At 30.5% G+C, this 22808-nt stretch overlaps 2 protein-coding genes across 4 annotated transcripts in view; one reads left to right on the forward strand and one right to left on the reverse strand.

The window, feature by feature from the left end:
* Positions 1-9211, forward strand: part of LOC106682790 (ribonuclease ZC3H12A) — an 18241-nt gene extending 9030 nt beyond the window's left edge. The window contains exons 2-6 of one of the 3 annotated variants that reach the window (XM_024363406.2): positions 2127-2809; positions 4877-5098; positions 6524-6631; positions 7350-7512; positions 8847-9211. In XM_024363406.2, coding sequence (XP_024219174.1) covers positions 2148-2809; positions 4877-5098; positions 6524-6631; positions 7350-7497 — 1140 coding nt within the window. In that variant the 5' untranslated portion in view covers positions 2127-2147 and the 3' untranslated portion in view covers positions 7498-7512; positions 8847-9211. Of the gene's footprint in view, positions 1-2126; positions 2810-4876; positions 5099-6523; positions 6632-7349; positions 7609-8846 lie in introns of those variants that run through there. The other 2 variants (XM_014423844.3, XM_014423843.3) reach the window with 2 other exon arrangements.
* A 2144-nt stretch (positions 9212-11355) lies between these two features.
* LOC106682799 (RAB11-binding protein RELCH homolog) overlaps positions 11356-22808 on the reverse strand; it is a gene marked incomplete in the record, with an annotated part of 34398 nt that continues 22945 nt past the window's right edge. The window contains 3 exon segments of the mRNA XM_014423857.3: positions 11356-14129; positions 14393-14509; positions 20052-20190. Of these exon segments, the coding sequence (XP_014279343.3) occupies positions 14021-14129; positions 14393-14509; positions 20052-20190 (365 nt within the window).

Genomic DNA, 22808 nt, shown 5'->3' on the forward strand with positions numbered 1-22808 from the left:
TTATATGAAGATCGAAATGTTTGGAATAATAATATAAAGATGTATTTGTTTAGTTTTTGTTGATGATCCTCAAAAGAAAAATGGGTGTGTATATTGGTGATAATTACTGAGGCCAACTTATATTAAAGGTTAGAAGATTAAAGCAACAAAATTGAAATAAAGATTAGTAATTATTTATTCAATGCATTTGTTTAGCTTCTAAAATTCCACAGAAAATTTCTTTCATTTTGTTTTTCATTCCTCATTCGAAAATGTCAGTCAGAATCTCTAACTCATATATTGGAGAAATATCATAAGATCATACTTCTCGTAACATTTCTACTTGATAATTGCAAAATACTCCAACATAACATTTTGAAAAGATAGACTCCATCAAAATGGACAAATTTTCATTGTTCATTCATCCTGGTGTTGGAGATTTTATTATAACATTAAAGAAATATCCTAACAACATACTTCTCGTCACCTTCCTACTTGATAATTTCAAAATACTTCAACATAACATGGTGAAGAGATAAGCTACATAAGAACAGGCAAGTGAACATTGTTCATTCATCTTGGTGTTGGAGTATTATATTACAACATTGAAGAAATTTCTTAAGAACTTACTTCTCCTCACCTTTCTACTTGATAATTTCAAAATGCTCAGAGATAATATTTTGAAGAGATAAGACTCCATAAGAACAGAGAAATCAACATTGTTTATTCATTCTGGACTTGAAAGATTATTCATTGAGTTTGTGCAATTATATATAATTGTTTTCAAGTTTCTAATAAAAAAAAATTAATCTCATTGCATTATTTTTGTTCTTTTACCTACCATACTATACAAACTCAGCATACACTTAGTGATCAATTTCTTTGGACTTTTCTTCTTATAATAAATAATATCGGTAGATAAAGTTATCTATTTACATTGGTGAGATTGTTTATCTATTAATATTAGGAATTTTGTCGATATCCCTTAACTATTAGTAATTTTATTATTTTACATTGATTTTCCTGTTTTAATTTTAACTTATGGCAAAATAATATACATATCAATAAACCAATGAAAGCTTCTTTGACATGAATTATGTATTGCCATCCTTTCATAGTTTTAATGTTCTATCGGCTTTATTTTCTCATCCCATCATTTAAACAATATATCAACCTCACCGAACAGTGTTCTAACTTTAGATCATACCTTTCCAGAGGTTGTGGAAGTTAATTGTATTATTAACGAATGTCAAAAGGAACTGTTATCGTGTCATGGACTATGTCTGTTGGCATTGTGAATAGAATTGTTTAGAGGAACAAGTTTTTCGGGAGTTAATGATTTTGATTTATTTTGCTATGAAATAATATCTCTTTATCTTTGAAATTCCAATTGTCAGCCAGGAATTACAAAAATCAAGAATAATAATCGGAATTATAAAGTAACACATTATTTTGACCCCAAATTCAAATTGAAAATGTTTCCAAATTTTAATGTAAGATTACAGAGGAAAAATGAGATTATTCAATTTTTCGTCAGAATGAGTAACAATGGTTTCTGATATATTTTTGATGAACATAAGGTTTAAGTCAAAATAACAGAAAAAATTATCTTTAACAGCACATAATCACTGTTGAATGACATGCATAAAGTATAAATAGCGAGCATTTCCTATTTTCTGCCATTTTTGACTAGAACATAAATTGATACCTTAAAGAAATAACTTTTTTCAATAAAAAGAGGTTCAGAAATTATGTATCATTTTAGTTACGGGTTTTTGTTATTATATTTAAGAATTTTTTAGATGTTTATAAATATAGATGTCTGTTTTAATTATGTTGGGTTACCATAAATTGAGAACAAAGAATAGAGAGAACCTTGAGCTACCTGAAGGGTGGTAGCTAAAACAGCATTCAGTTCAAGTGGTGAACATGATACACCATATCATCCAGATGTGGTAATTTGAATCAGAAGGAAAGTAATTAGGTTACGATATGATATATTACATGATCATAAAAATATTGCTATGCATTTTGTTTTCTATTGTTTATACTCTATTACTTATTAGTCTTACATTCTAGTTTTATTTATTTTCTTGTTTTTATTTTTTGTGTTTAATTGTTTATTTTCTTTGATGTATTGGAAAAAGTCTGACTTCAGGTAACTACAAATGAGAACAATGGACATCATAACTCTTGATGACACGATAAATAATGATTCTTCCTTGTTTATAATTGATGAAGAACCCATACTTGAATCATCTCCCTCCGCTGTCATGAAAGAAGTTACTAACAAACAGACCTCAAAGAGGAAGAAAAGGAAATCGGATAATAAAAAGAAGTCTGCCAAAAAGAAAAAAATGATATTAGAATTGAAAAAAATCCCAAGGTCCAAATGGTTAGTCTTAGGACCTAAAGCTGGTACAAATGGTACAAATTCAAGTTCCAGAGCTGGAAGCGAAAGTCAAATTAGTTCTCAGATAGAATGTGATAGTATATCTTCTAGCTTCATTGATGATACCAGCAGGTCAAGGAATAGTGATCTTGAGACTATTGTGATTCAAAGTGATGAAGAAGATGATATTGATGTAATTGAGCTTTCTGATGAAGAGGTCGGTACTATAGGAGGTGTGCTATCTAAGTCAGTACATAGGGCACAGGGTCAACTGTCTGCGTTCCAGAGACGTGGCGGAACTATAACCAAAGCCTGGCCTAATTCACCACCAAAGAATCGTTCCTCTCCAGTAACAAAATCTTCCTCAAAAAATAAAACAGGAACAGCTCCTCGGAATTTGAGACCTATTGTGATTGATGGGTCAAATGTTGCTTTTGGGTGAGTGTATTTGATTTTTTTTAACGTATGCTATTTTCCGAAATTATACTAATTTTAGTCATAGACATTTTGTTTATTGCAATTTAATTTCATGCTGAGAGTTTATTGCATATTCTTACTAAGACTTAATACAGGGCTCATTAGAATTTTAATCAAATCTTATAATAAATAATTCAAAACACTTTTTATAGAAGTGATAGAAAAAAGTGTATTAATAGTGTTTAAAGAGAAATAATTTTGACTGTGGTTTTTAATGGATATTTGACTTATTAGATATAAATGTTTTGACCTGGGCAGAATAGCCTGTATGAAGTTTTTGGAATGGTTAAATTATATGTTTCATTGTGAATTGAGATTGTCCCTGAAGATGGCCGAAACGTTGGACGTGTAAAAGAAATAAAAGTTTTGAGACTATAATTTGGATAGTGTTATGAATTATTTATTTACAAATTGCCAGTCTCAAGAAAGAATTTTAAGATTATAAATCAAATCTTATGTTTTTGTTTCATACTGATTTTAAATATTAAAATTTTTTTTTCTTATTTTTTTCGTATAATTTTAGAAGCAGTTTAATTTGTTTGGTTCAAATGTTTCTGTCAACTGATTGAGTAAACTATTTTCTACACTTTTGATTGAGTTATTGTTTATTTACATGATCCTTGTTCAAATTGATAAAAACATCATTCTCATTATTGGCAGTGATGCATTCTCTTCAGTATAGATTTATAGATAAATATTTTTTGAAGACTTTAACAAATTAAAAATTTGATTAATCAACTGCCAAGTTTTTATTTATATGTAGTGCATTTCCATTATGTTTTAATCATTAATTTATTGACTTTTTATGTTGTTCCTATTTCTATATGATAAACAATTTCTGGTAAAAGTTTTTATGATAGTAATAATTTTGTCTTTTATTATTGAATTGTAATGTTGTTTTATATGTTATGGTTATGATTTTATCCAAGCTCATTTCTCTTTCAATTTTGTGGTAAGTATATACACGTATGATAAGTATTTAGATGGATGATATTATTTACTATATTATATATATTTGGGTGTGACTGGCATATTATTAGCAATATAAATATTGTCAGATCCAACCTTATCCTCGCTCTAAGTAGAGCTGTTCTCCATGAGAAATTAGACCAATACATCCATAATTAGGCGAGACCTTCAAGATACATATTTTTAACATACTGCAATAAAATATTGTAAATAAAATGTTACTTTTAACATCACTGCTGCTTTGATGTATGCTTGGTAATGAATAAAAAAAAAAGCTGTTAAAGATTATTTACCATCGTTTTGCTGACAAAAAACTGTTGACCAATCAATCTTTTATTCAGACATTTCCATAACACTTAAATAACCTCAGGCCAAAAATTGGACAGATTATTAAATGAAGCTGTTGTATTTACTAAGTTGCTCGATTCTGTCCATGCTTGGCATCCAGTTGTACAGTGTAAATATCTGATTCAGCTTAATAAACTTCAAAAATTTTGCATCAGTTGAAATATGAAGCAAAAGGTGTTCTTCTAAGTAGGGATTTTCTTGACAGAACTCTTCATTTTCTAGTATTCTCTGAACAAAAGTTACGTTTTTATTAAAAGATATCATGAATAGAAGAGTTATTTTCATACAAATTATGTCTGTAGAAATGTCTAAAACCTTAATTCTTTTGATATCACAATACCTACTGCTAGATCTTCAATCTCTCTTTCATGATCCTGCATCTCTGGTACCTTTCGTATTAAGGAATAAATGATATCCTTTTTTTTTGTTTTCTGGATGAATTGTTCTTGGTGGGTGCTAGTTAGGAGGGACTTTATTGTTAATATTCAAAGATGTTTTTTTCTTGGTCACCGCTCCCATTTCTTCTTTACACAAAGGCTCCAAAATGTAATCTCCATCACAATCTCATGAACACTCACCTCCTTTAATAGAGAAAAGAAATGAGCTTAGCTTTTTTTAATTTATACTGTATGGCTCTTAAAAGGATAAAGGCAGCTATACAGCTAATTTAGTGGTGTCAGTTATTAATGATGAAAATGTTTAACATAACAGGCATGGCTGTCGTTCAGCGTTTTCCTCAAAAGGATTGCAGATATGTGCCGACTATTTCTTGAAGCGTGGACACACTGTCAAGGTTTTTGTCCCTCAATTCAGGCGAAGACACCGTGCCACTTCGGACTTCCATATCCTAGACAAATTGGAAAAGGAAAAGATCCTTATCTTTACTCCGAGTCGAAAAGTGGATGGAAAACAAGTGGTTTCATATGATGACAGGTATTTTTCACTCCTGTTTTGAATTGTCTCATTGGTCAATAAATTTATATATTATTACTTTCACTTTTTTTTTTAAATTTAGGTGTGCATGTTACTTACACTTTAATCTCTTTAACAGATGGGCCAATTTCGTATGGTCTTGATGTACCAATTTGCAATATTACGGCACTCATTCCAAAAGGTAGCTACATATGGCTGGTCCAAAAGAACAATGACACAATTGTTTATTTTATGAAATTAACTGTATTGTGTTTGTGGGCTCAAAAATGTATTTCCTAAATGTTTGTAAATAGGCATAACAGTACTAAAACAATTTGCCATGGAAGAAATCAGGTAAATACAATTATGTTGAGTTATAAACATCTAGTAAATGTTTCTATGAGCCCGCAAATACAAAAAAGTCAATTTCATTAAATTTTACTGTTGTGTCATTATTCCTCTGCAGCAGCAATATATATTACGCTTTTAGGAGGTTTTGAAATTAAAGTTGCTAAATACACACTAAATTGGATACCGTGATAGCGGAAAACGATGTTTATTTATATACGCACAAAAAATAGCTCTTCTTTTAATTTTAATAAAACTTACTTTGAAGCTCCTTATCTTTTCATTTCTAGTACATCCTTGAGAAAAGTAGGAAAAAAAGTTTTGATGAAATTTTATTTTTTTAATACTAAAAAAAGTATAAATTATTGTTGAAAATTCTATAGAACTACTTTAGAAGTAATTTGATTCTATTAAATTCCTAAAAATAAATCATCTAAATCAGACACGTTTTAGCAAACATATGTTATAGTGGACTTTGCACTCATATTCGAATTTTTTTTTTAAATTGCTAGAATATGACCTATCGTAACATTAAAGTTTATCAAAATTAATCTTGTGTTGTCTAACAAATGAACTAAATAAAAAATGAAAATTAAAATTATTTTTTCTCATCTCTTATATAGTAACTTTGTAAAGAATAGACTCTTTATTAGCTTCTAAGGGATGGTTAAAATGAATTACTTAAATAGACAGTTTCAATATCCATCATGGGAAATTTTCATGAATTTTTTTAACGATATCTGCCTGTTGAATCTAAGTTTTTTTATGTTTGGTGAAATCTAGTCGTCTTCAGATATGTCAAAATGTTTAATCAAAACATTTGTTTTTTTAACCAAGTCCTCTTGATGGATTAAACCACTTAAAAGTTTTGTTATTAAATCTAGTTTAATATAGAACAAGAAACAAATAAGTCAAAATTTTGATTAAAAAGTGTGTTTTGAATAGATGTCTACTTTAAAATAATATGGATAAAATGTTGATTTGTTTAAAAACAGACTGTAACCGGTACTTATGCCATGTATGGCAACATAATAACATTTTTGTAATTACATATATGTTTTTAAAATATTGGAATAAGTAGAAAAGTGATTATTGTAGGTATATTGTTGAATATGCAACCAAATGTGGTGGGGTTATTGTATCAAGAGATAACTATCAAGATCTGTTGGCTGAGAATAATGAATGGAAGGAAACGATAAACAAAAGGTATTATTCTAACAAGTTAATATGTTTTAATTGCCTAATTAAAGGTTTATAAATCTAAAATGTCAAAATCCTATTTCCATATGTGATTCTATCTGAAAAAAATGTTGGAGAAAAGTCATCTAATAACTACTTTGTTCCAACGACTTCTAAAAATAAGAATTATAAATTTGTATTGGTATGAAGGTAACTAAAAGAAGTTTTTCAGAAACTACTTACTGTCCACAATCTAACATACATGTATAAGATGCATCTTGGAAAATTCTTCCAGCTAGGAATTAAAAATTTTTGAGGAAAAGCCGAGCTATTTTTCAGTATAAAAAGATGGGAAGTAGAAAAAATAGTAAAAATAAATATGAGGTACATACTTCTAATCCTTTTATAGGACAGTGTGGCAATGAAAGGACCCTCAATCCTATCACAATTCTATTTTAATTATAACATTTGTATAAATATGATGTGAATTATTAGAGAAAAAGTGTTAAATATGTTTCATTAATGAAAATGTTCAGGGAAATAACTTAGCTTGTTAATTTATTTAACGTTAGAAATAATACTATCATACCAATCATCATATAATCATAAAAAACTAGTTCATCACCTATCCAATAAATTTTGAGGTGTTCCCATAATTTAACTGAAAATAAGAATAAAAACCTTTCTAAATTAATATGTTTCCTAACAAAATAGTTTCCTGTAATTAATCTCATTTTAATGATAGGTTGCTGATGTTTACATGGGTTGATGATATGATAATGTTCCCGCAAGATCCCCTGGGGCGAAACGGTCCATCGCTGGAAGAATTCCTCTCATTCCCACCTGAAACGTCTGAAGAGAGTAAGGAACCACCTACAGTCATCATCAAGTAGCTCTCTACTAATGCGGTAAAAAGAACTGTACATATTTTGTTAATAAATATGTATTACAAGGTTTGAAAACATTATGTTACATGTAAATAAATGTTAATATTTTTGTAATTACATATATGTTTTTAAAATATTGGAATAAATATTTAAAGAATGTACAGAACCGGCCAGAGTGGCCATGAAGTAGCTCTCTACTAATGGAACGAAAAGTTGTGTACATATTTTGTTAATATGTGTGTATTATAAGTTTCACAACATTATATATTATATGTGAATAAAGTTGAATATTTTTAAAAATAAAATAATGTTAAAACAATTATAAAAAAAAAAAAAAAAAAAAAAAAAAAAAAAAAAAAAAAAAAAAAAAAAAAAAAAAAGAAAGAATTATTTTGATATAATGTTTCATATTAGTTATTGATATTAGATGATTATTAAAATTAGTTTGATATAATAATGATCTAATCACCTTGAGTGTTACCAAAAAAATGTCTAGTTTGTAAGTTTATCAATTGCATTTATAATCTAACATATTTTCTGCCTAATAATAAACAAAAAAATGTATATATATTTTTTTAAATCTGGTCAGATGCATTATTCTTTTTGTATTGATTTAATGAATTGTCATGCATCCTTCTCTAAACAAGGTTCGTTCGCCTATTTAATTTATTGTATCTTCATTTGTGTTATAGATGAATTTTTTTTTTTTTTTTTTGTCATTATAAGGACTGATAATTTAATATTGTTAAAATTATTTATTGATACCTAGAAAAAAGTACTCACAATTGTATCTAAGTGCTTAGGCACTAAATGTTTTATGGCATTAAAAGCTGTTCAGTTATCATATTATTATATTCATAAGTAAGATATATTTTCAAAAAGCTGATAAAATGAAGTAAATTTTATTGATCTTACTTACTAATGAAATAATTAATTTGTGTTCCTGCTAAATTTAAATTTTTTATGCCATTGCAAAGAATTGGTATGCTCTAAATAATTAATTGTTCTCATGCTTATCATTCAAATAAACATTGAATCATATGTGAGTTTTCATTTACTATTCCTTACATGCTTGATAAAATTCTCATTATAAGCCCATTTTATTAGTTGGTGCTGCTTGAAATTTTTGAATATTGTCATAAAAAAAATATATATATATCTGTGTCATTATCATGATTGTTAAAGGTAAAAAAAAGAAGGAAATATTTATAATTCTTTAGGTTTTTAAAGAAATGAGTGAAAAAAAAATTGTTTATTAGATACATCATACCTCTAAAAGAGAGGATAATGTGGACCAGCTGTAAATTTCATAATTCTATTCTGAAAATTTATAATTATAAACGAAACCATTTCAGGAGATCTCTACAGAATACAATTAAGGAAAATGGGCTAAGCATTCAAGGATAAGCGTACTTATAACTCATTACTTCAGACATGACAAAATTATTCTGCTACATGATAATGCTTGTTGGTATGTTGTGGTGCTGGTCTAAACCTATTGGGAAGTACCCACACCCACCTTTTTCACCAGACAGTCTCTTCCAATTACCCTTTTTCCAGTTGATGAATCGTGGCCTGTATGAGTATTGTTTTACATCGTATAGGAGATATCGAAAATTGGGTCAATTTGTGAATAGCCTTAAAAGATGAACACTGATATATGATGTGGTATCGGAAGACTGCCACAAAGATGGGAAAATATAGTGGCTAGTGATGGACAATACTTTTAATAAAACATTCTTTCACAATAAATCTTTCATTTTCAACGAAATACTATGGTAACTTATTTCCATACCTATATAAATTAAATCACACATTTCTATCGTACTCCAACAATGTAGCCTAAGATATGAATATATATATTGTTTATAAGTATTAACATGATGTTTTATGAATAATTCATATTGTAATATTATAGACAAAAATAAGTAACATAAATACAAAAATAAATAACATGAATTATTGAATCGGATGGGCCCACTAAACCAACCATTTCGAAAAAAAAAATGTTTGCCCTCACATTGTCCTAAAATTGTCATCACATTTACGTAAGGAATTGTGAAGAAATTTGTTTCTATGTACATATGTCTTTCGATTGTAGTCAACTTAGTGTTAATCTATAATCGATAATATGGGATTTGGTACCAAGATGGTTCCATATCAATTAATCTAATTCCATCCACTACAAGAACAAATGTTTTTTTCTTGGCATACCTATTTTTCAATAGAAAATATAAAGCCTTTTTAAAGCGGCTGGTCCAACTTAAAAGGGAAGTAGGGTATTAGTGTAAAAATTATCTTTGATCAGTTTTATTTACCATTTGCGCTTGCACTGTAGCTTAAAATTACCAAATTTAAATAGTTTTTTGAGAACTTTGTTACTGACCTGATGATCTCAGATCAGCTAGGACTCATTTTGGATATTTCTAAAATATGTAAATAAAGTGTTTTGTTTTATTGATATCTGTCCAATAAATAACTTCACAAACCTCCAGCTCTCCCAATTCAAAGTTTAACTACATCTACATTAGATGAATTCTTTTAATAAGTTAAGAAATTATACTAGTGAATAATGCATAATCATTAGAATTAGATTTATGAGTGATATGAAAAAAACTTTATCTGTTCAAGCAAATTTATTTATCTGTATAAGCTAATATACTTTATTTATTTACTTATTTACTTATTACTTATTATTTACTTATTTTATATATTTATAAGGTAAAGTAAGGTTCTGGTAACTAAACTGTTAAGCATAATCCAATAATGAACTTTCTCAATTCATATGAGGTGTTTAGAATGACAGTGAAGTAAGTCAAATTTGCGTTCTAATTTACTTAAATGATATGTGTGTGTTATGCATAGATAATTTAAGTACATAGTTTTTCTGTTCATAGTAAATTTAAGTTTTCAGTGGAATTACACATTTTAAGACCTCAAGAGACCGGATGACCAATTCTTGCAAAATGGACTGTATATTTGAACAGTCCAGCTCAAAAAAGAAAAGTTAAAAATAACAAAAAAAAAAAAAATGAAAATTACGTATTTACAGTTGGTATACACTAGGGATGCTTCATTAACTTTTTTTTTCTAAAATCACCTTAATAGAAGTTCCACTTTATTATTGTTGATTTTGATCTTCTTTTTACCATTTTGTCGAAAGCTCTAATTTCATTATATCAATGTCCAATCAAATGGTATTTAATATCCCCTAGGTCTTATATTCACTTAAATAGTTTGAATAGGCTTTAATACCAAATTTTCAAAATACTTTTCTCTGAAGTAGCTTTAATTTTGTTTGTTTGAAATAAATAACCATCTCATTATTACTAATTTTAAAAAATGGATAAAACTAAATAATGATAAAAATTGATTATTAACTAAAGAGGATGTATTTTCCCAGGTTGAAAACAAATTTCTGGAAATTATTGTTGTCATTCAGGTGTACAATATACTAAAATTTAAAAGTCAAAGATTTTAGAAAAATTAATAGAACAAATAAAATTATATTTAAATATAAGCTTCAAGATAATGGAAAGTAATGAAAAACTTATAATTAAGCTAAATTCAAACTTTTTTTTTATTTCATGGTTGTTATGAGAACAGTTAGTTTTTACTTTCACTTAATTATATATAAAAGGATTTTTTTTGTTTTTTGGTTCCCTATACCTATCTGACCTAGTAGATCTTTGACCACCCAATTAATCTTATGAAAGGATTATTAATACTCAAATTAAATTGTAAATAAAAGTTTTCTATTGCATGTACGAAACCAAATGAAATTAGAACCATGAGATTGAAAATCACATACTATTATTATTCTCTACAGAAAAATCCTAACATTTGAGACAGAAATGGATTGAGTGTTATTAATCCTTTTATTAAATAAACAACAAACTACTATTACAGGTAATTTATCTCTTTAAAAAGTCGCTTTCTAACAGCTAAAATTTTGAAAGTTGTGAAGAAATCATAAATGCTAAACATGGTAAAAATAATAAGATGTGATAGCTAACAAGGAAGCATATGCAATGCCACTTTGTTGGAAATGTCTGAAACATAAGCTATAATGACTAATGCATGGGATATTGAGTTAGCAACATTGGATTAAAATAGACCTCGGAAAGAAATAATTCCTTAAAAAATTGTCGAAGTAATCAACAAAATTGAAATTTATTTGAATCTTTTTTTTTTTTTAAGTTTCATTATAGAATATTATCAGCAATAGTTTTAACTTCATTAAAATTAAATCCATCCCATTAGTAAACAATTTTTTTTTTAATGTAGGTATTTATATCTTTAAATGATGTAGGTAAAAAATAATAAGATATAGAGATTAACATATTTATGTCCATGGTTAAAATACAAAATCCATGTTCTTGGACGGATCATTTCTAAAATCAACTGATTCAGAAAATAAATTTAGTCTTTTACATTCAATAAATCAATAATTTTGTTTACTAACAATAACATGTTTAGCAATATATATATATCTCATTCTCAACAACATTTATTCTCATTTACACAACAATTCTAACAAATAAAATAAAATAACAAAACAGGAAAATATGAAACTCACCTTATAAATATAGGCTGATCAAATTAAATATTTTATTTAATAATTTGATCCATACCTTATACAACTCAATAATAAAACCAAGCAAAATATCAGCATATTTACAAGCTGGTTTGTTATATTTTTAAATTTTTATAAGGAAGTGAGAAAATAAAAAAAAGTACTGTTTTGGAAAGCTTTCATATCAGCCAATAACGTGAAAAGATTATATAAGAAAAGAAAATCAATAGCAACATAAGATTAAACATTAAAATATTACACTTATATTTAATGATTTTAATCAACATACTAAAGAAAACTAATTAAATGTCAATTTAATTATATTTAACGATTTTAATCAACTTGCTAGAGAAAAACTTGCTAAATATCAATGTAAAACATAAGAATGGCAATCACGAATGGTTATCACGAATATTGAGTTTGTAAATCAATGTCACCATGAATAAAATTTTAATCCCTGAGGGCCAAATTAACACTGAAGATTCAAAAAAAAAAAAATAGAGAAGATCAAGTATTTTAAATGCATTATTATTTTCCACATAGCATCTGAGAATTGTGTATTACTATCATTGTGTTGTACCATTAAAAGTCCCTGAAACAGTGGCAATATATTTGTCATTTTTACCTAATTATTATAGATAATGTATATAAAATATAATGATGATATTAATGTGGGAACTTTCTTTTAAAAATTTGAATTATTAAAAATAATACAGATATCTAGGCTGGTTTACACATACTTTTTTTCAGAAAAACAAAATCTTTGTAATTTATTGTTTTAACACATTCTAATGTGACAACCAGTTTAGAAAACTAATTGTTATCAGAGGATGGAAGAACGCAGCACTCAACCAGTTTGTTTCAACTAATTGGGATGCAAAGCCAAATAACGATATACACACATTCTAAAGGTGAGTTTCACTAACATAAATCTTTCTAATCTAATATACTCGTATAGTCTACAATTCTGAGACATTTCAATTATCAAAAATCAAATAAGATAATTATTAAATAAATATGTGAACCCAGACACCTAAATTAATCTAAATTTCATCAGACAAATACACAGGCTTAAACAATATAAATCACAAAAATAAAAATTTATAATTATAAATACCTTAGATTTAAAACATATAATATTTAACAGGAAAAAAAATCATGAATTAAATCAAGAAAGTTGAAAATCACTTAAAAATTTAAATAATCCAATGCTCTAACAATGACGGTATCACAATGAAAATCCCATTATGGTTTATAATCATACAAATACATAGTAAAGAATAAAACAAATATAAATTTAAAAAAAAAATTATTATTAGTATATTATTAAAAAATGCAAATTAATCTTACAATTCAAATAAGAGGAAATTACAACATAAATGTTTTAAGAAAAATAAATAAGGAACTAAATATTCCCCATGATATGTAAACTAGCCTCCATACTATCCATCATCTATAATAAATTTAGACATTTCTTCAAACAACTAAATAACAGTTGGGTATTTATGTCGACCAGATAAGGCATGGCTTCAGGCAAATAAAGAGTATCGTTGGAACAAGAAGGAGATATTACTCAAATTAACCAACAACAGTACTCGAATAACAAAAATGGCAAAACAAACAGAAAATAAATAATATTTTTAGTATTATCATTGAAGCTCATATGCACATATTATGTATTTGGTTTTGCAGTAGTTTAAAATCATATTCACATCAATGAAATGTGCAGAACTGATGTAACCCTGTTTTTAATGTAATGTTGAATACAATTTTAAAACAAAGACATATACTAAATGGTAACTATGATTAACCAAAAAGCTAGATAATTGGAATGAAGCCTCTAAAATATGACAAATAATAACAACATGCTTTCAACAACTATGCTATCAATTTACATATTTTACATGAAAAAATATAATTATATTCTTCTAATAACTTAGTTTTTTTATAAATTCATTTTTTCCAGAAAATATTATGGAGATTGGTCTGTTTTGAAATAGGAGTAGTTAGCATTTTGGTTACTTTTTGTTTCACATCCTCTACATGACCAGCTACTGCTACTCTGTAACAAAAAGAGAAAATTAGAAGAGGTAAGGCAAATACCCAGCTGTCTTTAAAAATAAAGATACAACTATTGTTGTATGTGATACGGCAAAGAAAAATAACAATTAATCACTAGATGTCCACAAAGGTGCAGTTAGTATTTAGTTCTAATACAACCCTATACAATTAAGAGAGAAGGCATGGAATTTGCTAATTAATCTATTAAAGAACTAAGAAGGTATATTTAACAATAAATTCAAATAAAAGACAACTTGATACAACCTTGAATTCGAATGCTGCGGAGTTACTGAGGGAACTCTGAATTCCAGGTCTCGAATCATAGCTGATACAGTCTCGGAATGAGTCGGCAGTCTAAGCTGACACGTCACTTCCAGCTTCCTGAGTTCAAAATATAATTATTGAAATTAATACTTACTCTAACTAATAAGCATTATCAGCACACATTGTTAGGCGATGAAAGGCAATTTTGATTAAAAAATATTACAGTGGAACCTCGGTCTAACAAATGTTCAGTTTTCAAATAATTAGTTGAATCAGGAGATTTTTTATATTGAAGTTTGGATGGCTAAACATTTTTTATATTCAGCTTCACACACTTATTTATCAAACCATTATATTAAAAATCATATATATTTTCTCAGAACAATCATTGATAAATCGTAGGAATGAGGAAAGAGTATCTTCTTGGCATTTATAAATCTAAAAGCTGCCTTTGATTTGGTCTCTAGACTAGAACTGTGGTAAGCTTTGTGATTGAGAAAGGAGTAAAGCAAGGAGATAGTTTGAGCCTTCTCCTGTTCATCATTTATATGGATGAAACCCTGAAAATGTGCAAACAGAAGACAGTCCACACTACTATAGACAAATGGGATATAAGGACAATCCTCGTACCTACGTAACCCAGGTAATAGTATTTGTGGATGACATTGTCCCCATAGCAGAAACCCAAGAGAACCTACAACAAGCTGTAATTGAATGAGAAGCTGAGCTGGAAAGAAAGAGAATGACCATCAATGTCAGGAAAAGCAAAATAATGCATGTAGGCTGGGAACAGGAATACTTGAACCAATAGAAATAGTGGACAAATACACTTACCTTGGAGCAGTGATCAGCAGGGATGGAAAGGTAGACCAAGAGATATCCAACAGGATAAAGACGACAAATTCAGTATACTACCACCACTGCAACACAGTTATAGGGAAGAAGGAGGTAGAGAAGAATGTTAAAGTACATATCTTTAAGGCTGTATACCTATCTACCCTCCTTTATGGAAGTGAGAGCTGGATACCACTAGATAAGCACATAAGCAGAGTTACTCCAAGGAAATGAGATACCTTCAGAGAGTGGCAGACCGAACTAAGACGAATTGCATATGGAATGAGAGAACAGGAGAGGATGTTGGAACTGACCCTATAAAGCAGGTATTGGCAACCTTGGAGATTTTGTGGGCCAAACTTTAATGTACAAATACGTTTGCGGGCCGCATTTTAAAGTAGTGTTCATAATTTTTAACGATAGATATCAGACATGAAATAATACATTGTTATTATAATACAATTTATTAAAATAACAAAATGAAATGAAAAAAATAAGTATAACATCATAATTAAATCATGGAATTTGAAATTATTACAAACTAAGAAAGTTAAATAGCTACACCAAAATCAATGAGACACCTGAGCTTGAATTTGGGAAACTAATCCATCGATGTTTGGATTATTTCCACTGATACAAAGATGTAAAGAATTTTCCAAATTATTGTCAGTCAACCTTGTACGATAGTTTGATTTATTAACTTTCATCATTGAAAAGAACTGTTTGCATTTATAAGTACTGCCAAATGCACAAATCAATCTTCTTGCAAATTTTCTAAGCAGCGGAAAACTGTCTTTTTTGAGGTATTTTTTGTAGAAATCACACAACTCCACGTCTTCAAATTTAGATTTTAGGAGTGAGTTTTCTTGAATCTCGATCAACTCCTTTTGCAAGTGTATTGGATCATTTTGAACATTACTTTTTGTTGGAGTAGCAAATAAATTGAAATAGTCTTCCATGTTTTTGAAATCGCTAAGTCCATTCAAAAATTGCTCTGACAGTAACTTGAGTTCTTCAGCATATTGAGCATTAGCAATATTTTCATATGCAGAAAGCGTGGTGAAATGGTAACTTTTACCAGAAAGCATCTGTGCCTCCCACAAGTGGATTTTGTTCTGAAATGCTTTTAAATAGCTGTACAAATCATTTACTGACTGTCCTTGTTTTTGAAGTTTTTTTTTTTTATTTAATAATTTATTTATTGGTATTTACAACTGTATACATATATACACATCAAGTAAATTTGCTGTAAGTGATATTATGACATGATAAAAACATGTGGAAGATCTACCCATTGATAGAACTAGGGTCAGGAAAGTATGTGGATCTGAGGACAGCATTGTAGATGTAGGTGAGGAATATAACATATAAGATTTTCGAGGAAGATGTTTTAGAACATGGGATGTAATTAGGACATAACCAGGAGCATTAAAGGTTGGTAAATTCTGGATGATGTTGGATATCTCTGATGGATGAAATGCTTTAGGTGGCAGGGTCATTTGGAGTGGAGTATTCAATACTTCTTCAATGTGTTCAAGGTTGGTTGAATTAAGGATGTCAGGGTGTGGCTCAAAGGTTTTAGAAAGATGCTGACCGAATATTTGAGATTTTTCTTCATCCGATTTTGTCCATGTTTGAGATTCAGTAAGAAGTGGGTGATTAAAATTCTTGAAGTTAAGAATCTTCTTAGTAGTCGTCCATAAAGATTTGTCAGTAGTCGCGATGTTTTCAGCTAAGTTAGTTAAATTTTGTGTTTTGAATTTTTTAAGTTCTGTTTTAAGTTTGTTTGTCAATTTAGTATAATATGTTTTATCTGATGAGTATCCAGCCCTGTGGCACTTCACTCTTGCTATTCATTTTTCCTTTAATAAGATGCGAATGTGGTGTGGCAAGTTAGTAGGTTTGGTATTATTAGTTTTACTGATAGTTGTGTTGTCATATATACAAAATCTTATAGATTCTATTAAGTTTTCTATGGCTTCGTCAATTTCATGTTTAGTCTTAAGTGGAATTTTTAAGTCCATTTTGTTTTCTAAATCATCACGAAATTTGTCCCAGTTAAATCGTCCTTTAATCAATGAGGGAGGAGAGGGCTTAGGAACGAAGTTCGAATGTAAGAAAAGGATAACTGGATTGTGGTCTGAGGAAAGGTCATCTATAGATTTGATGTTGAACAGGAAATTTGAGAGGTGATAAATATATCAAGGATATCGGGACGTTATTTTTTTTTTTGAAGTTTCAAATTTAAATCATTGAAATAGCCTGTGAGGTCGACCAGAAATGTTAAGTCACACATCCATTTTGAGTTACTTAATTCATATAGTGGTCTAGTCTATCTTTAATTTGCATAAAATATGCTATCTCATTTCTAAGCTCGTAAAACCGTTTCAGCATTTTTCCTATGCTTAGCCAAGTGACTTCACAATAATATGTTGCATTGTCATATTCGGCTAATATTATTATCCAAAAACTGATGATGGCCCTCGGGATCGAATGAAATTGATGGTTTTTACTATCACATTCATAACATTCTGAAGTCGAATAGACTTATAGAACACAGTTCAGTTGGTGGATAATGCAATGAAGGACTATCATATTATGTTTTTGCACATTTAATTCAGTTGTTTTTCATTCAAATTTCTGATGAAACCTTTAGGTAAGCTGACCATAGACCATAGAAATTTGTGAATATCTTTTGAACTTCATTAAAAATGTCCTCTCCTGTAGTGGTTCCTTTTAGCGGATGTAAAGAAATTCCTCAGTAACAGTAAACTCTTTATCAACACCTCAAATAAATATAGCCAGTTAAGCTATTTCAGGCAAATCGGTGCTCTCATCTAATGCTATGGAAAATGAATCAAAACCAGCCATACGGTCTGTCAAGGTTATTTTTATATAATTAGCCATCATTTGTATACGTCTGACAACAGTTCGTCTTCACTAATTTTTCCAAATTTATTTTTCTTTTCAGGACACAAAACACTGCAACATACACTCCTTGATAAATTCTCCTTTGGCAAATGGTTTTAATGACTTTGCCAATTTTGAACTAACTATAAAACTAGCTTTCACAACATTATCATGTTGTGTTCTTTGTTTATGAAACATTTGCTGCTGTTTTTCCATATTTGCGGTAAGCTTCTGGATTTTGTCTATTCTCACTTATCCTGTCAGTGAGTGCAGTAAAGGATATGCTTAGTTGAGTAATGCCTCTTTATATTAAATTCTTTCAGCACTGAAATGGATTCATTACACAGCAAACAAATAGGCTTACCGTTGTGCAAGATAAAAAAGGATTCTTTAGTCCATTTTTCTTGAAACTGGCGACCCTTTGCATCTACTTTTCGTTTGATAAACTTAATAACAAAATATAATTAGTAAGCACTCAAGATGCACACAAAACAAATTGACGGTACTAGCAGTTATCACCTCAGTAGCTCAAATAGAACTGAACTAAAGTTCGGACCCTCCACCCGCTTATAAAGGCAAAATGAAGGAATGATCTAGAATCGACAAGTGTAGAACAATTGAGAAGCAATTATCTTTGATGATCGCCGCCACTTGGCTTGCTCGCTAACTTGATTCTGTGAGTATGCGTAAGTAGTGTAACATTTTTTTTTTTTATTGGGTTTTTCAAAATGTCTCGCTGGCCGGATCAAATCTTATAACAGGCTGGGGGTTGCCCACATATGCTATAAAGGATACATTGAAAAGAGACAACTCAGATGGTTTGGACATCTCTGTCGGATGAGTGAAGACAGAGAAAATATTTTTAGTCCAGACCAACAGGAAAATACCCAAGAGGGAGACCTAAAGTGGAAAGATTACATCTCCAAAGTGGGAGAGAGAAAAGGAAAAAAAATGGGATGCCATGAGGGCACTAGCTCGGGGTCAAGGGCCTGCGTTGCCCTAGACCAAGGCACCTCCACGCTAGAAGGCACCAGGAGGAAGAGAAAGAAGAAAAAGGATTGCTAAACATTGTTTATATTCAGCTTTACACACTTTTTTATTTACCACTATATTAACAAATAAGAAATAATAAAAACATCGTAATTGCAATATACAGAAATCTTATTTTCCAAAAAATAGTGCACTTAATACATATTATTAATTACTGTACACAAGCGTTACACTGGAATTTTATATAAAAATATTTACATAAACTTAAGTAATATCTTCTGCTGCCTTAACCCTGAGTCCAAATAACCAAACCAGGCAAAATGGTCTCTGAGCAGCCTAACTCAAAAACATTAAGTTGCACGGAACTGAAATTAGGTATTTAAGATAGGGATATGCCCAGGATGTTAAGGCAAATTTCTTACAAAAACAAATTTACTAGAAGTGCCACTGTATATCATTGATTTCACATATTTACCATTTTCTCAAAAAAGGCTCAAATTTTTTAGATGAGACTCATCACATTAATATAAAATTAAATGGTCTTTAATATTAGTTAGGTCTTATTCTCATTGAAGTAGTCACACAGGGCGTAAATGTCAAATTTGCAAAAAAAAAAAACTTCCTCTAAAGTACTTTTAATTTAGATTATTTAAAATGATTAATCTCATTGTCAGGTGTAATAAACAATGGATAAATAAACATTTATATTCACTTAGATATGTGTGGAATAGAAAACAAGGGCAACTATTGATATAATGAATAATAAAGCAAATTGCTATTTTGACAAGCATAAAGATTAATTAAATCTGAAAGCAGGATGGTAAGTGAAAGTTGTGTAATGTACACATCAAATTTTAAATACATCATTAAGTACTTTAATACTTGATAAATTATAATTATATATTATTATAAAATCAATACATACCTCAGTGAAGGCAGAAGAGTGTTAGCTATAACCTGCTTAGACATCTGGCAATAGACAGTATTTGAGAAAGCTTCAACCAAAGCTGCAACCACCTCCTCGCTCTTGATGGAGCAAAGCTTATCCAATTCACGTAGCAGTACTAAATAAACAATATTTTTTTATTTTAGGAATACAATTTAACTACATTATACAACATGCACTACGACTAAAAACATCTATACTCTCATAGAGAATCACCTTAAAATTAAAAAGTGAATGGGTTTCCAAAGTTTTATTAAATCTTATCAATTATTATATTTTATTCGCCTTCAAGTTTTCAAAACACTCACATCTATTATTGATACACAATTGTCGAGATGGGTTCGTTTTTTTGATTATGCTTAAAATCACTTGCTGCCAGAAGGCCTCGACAATGCGTGTTTAGTTAATAAAGGTAAAGGTAGTTGACAAGGAAGATGATTAGATAGGATGAAACTAAAGGGTAACAACTGCTACATTTCAGAGGATGGTAACCTCGTCCTACCGGGTATTATTCCAATAAACACGAGAGAGGTATGCTGACCTGGAGGGTAGCCAGCCGCCAGAGTCATGCAGGAAGGTGCCTTCATCTGGCCGGGTACTATTCCTACAGAGGCGAAGGAGGTATATAAGCCCAGAGGGTAGCTACCCACCAGAGCTTACGAAGGGATAACAGGTAGAGGCGAGAGATCATATCAAGGGTGAACAAAAAGTTTCTAGTTGGGATATTCGCTGTTCATCCTGATTGGAGTGTACGTTGTCCTTCCTAATTGGGTTGTAGCTTCTATTGCAGCTATGGTTGTCCCTAGTTGCAGCAAACTTGGAATTTATCTTGCCCCACCTATTGTTCCTATCAAAGTTGGAATTTAGGTGTGTCACCGGGATGAAAAGATTGAAGTTCTGATGTGGGTAGTGAGTTGTTCCTTTAATTTGTTGATTTATAATATCCCAGGTAGTGCAGGTAGGCAGTAGCCCAAGTAAGGTCAGAAGGAGAGAACATCAGCTGTGCCACGATGTGCAAGGTAAAGTCGAAGCATCTGATTTGCCAGATGTCGCTAAGTAAGGTGGCTTATCCACCTTCCTATTCAGTTAGTAGGGTATCTTACACCAGTAGTTGCCATGTGAGGCTAGTCGGCAGGAGCTCTTGTTAAGTTGGAGTGTCGCTGTGCCAGTCAGGGCCATGAGTTGGTGAGCGGTCGGCGCGATGCTTGCCAGAGATTAAGCATTGTTGCACCAGTCGTGGCCCATGAGTGGCAGGTTGGCGGGATGTCTCGATGCACCTTAGTTGATGGGTATTTGTACCAGTGTTGGAGGTCTAGAATTGGTAATTTTATTTTTTTTTTTATGGTGTCTTCGTCAGCGAGGATTTAATGTCTAGTGAAGAAGTTGATGAAGCATAGATCCTCATCTTGAGATACTTCGTTGTGGGTAGACGCCGGCTGTACCTGCGAAGTTGGAGGGAGTTCTGTGCTGTGCTATACGGACTGATAGCAGGGAAATAGAAGCTTCGGTCTTCTGGAGAATAGGTTGACATGTTGGTCCTTGACGAAAAGAAGATACTGCGGTTGAATTTTGAAAATTTCATGGTCTTGAGTTTTAAATGTTGGGAGTGTTTAGTCCTGAATTAGCACTTCTTGATTGGTAGTAGGCATGAGCTGCTGTGCGATGCCTAGGTATCTGAATTTTTCTTGTAGACATCTTTGCTAGTGGTATCTCCTCAAAATCGCTCAGATTTGTCCCTCCTTGAACATGGAATCCGCAACACAGGTCCCTGATTGAGGTTTAGCTGTGCTGGATTCTGTTGTCTCCTATTATTGTGTCCCTGATAGAGATCTATCTATGGGGGATTCTTGGGGCATTTCCTGTTGCACCTTCTTATTTTCCTCTACTCCTGTCATCTTCATATCTTTATGATGTTGTGCTTCTCTGCATCACAGCCTCTCTCCGATCATGCGGGGCTTTTCTGCAACGGTTAGGATCACGTCGGGCTTCTCTGTGATAACTTGGATTATAAAAGAACCGGTTTCACAGTCAGCAAACTGTCAGGAGCATGCACAGTACCGTTTAGACGTTCCATGGAGCCCACTAGAGAACAGCACCATTTCTCTGACTGTTTAGAACTCTGAGAGACTTAATCCCAAACTCAGAACCATTTGCTGACTGTCAAAGCAATCCCTGCTTTGAAAAGGGACAGGCAGAACTGGACATGCGCAAACATTCCATTTTTTCCCCCTCCCTATTAGAGTTGGTGGGGGAAGACTTCTATAACAGCGAAAGATGCAGAGTATTAGAAGTTTCAAGGAAGGTTATAGTCTATTCTGGTAAAATTAAAGGTTATTTACAATATTAAGCTACATTCTTTCATGGTTAGTATATGCCAATCGACTGGCCGCTTTCTGAAGAATAAGAAAAAAATATTACTGATTATATTAAATGATGATGAACCTAATGAGGAGTAAAGTAGTTAAAAAAAAAATTGTTTTATGAAAAAGTAAATCATTTTCGTTTATAGCATTGCCTGAAACCTTTAAATACCATTTTTCAAAGAAATTAAAAATTAGAAATTTTTATCTTGATCCATCTGGAGGAATTTTTTTTCTTCTGCTGATTGTTGTTTATATAATCTTTCATGACTCCTCTATTTTTTTCCCAATTCCAACATTAATACAGCCATTGGAAAGCCGTGTGTCTGATTTTTTAACCAACATTAGCAAAATTTAGATTTAATTTTATACTATG

The sequence above is a fragment of the Halyomorpha halys genome, unplaced genomic scaffold (genome assembly GCF_000696795.3).
Source record: "Halyomorpha halys isolate HHAL.00 unplaced genomic scaffold, Hhal_1.1 Scaffold441.1, whole genome shotgun sequence".
NCBI classification, from domain to species: Eukaryota; Metazoa; Arthropoda; class Insecta; order Hemiptera; family Pentatomidae; genus Halyomorpha; species Halyomorpha halys.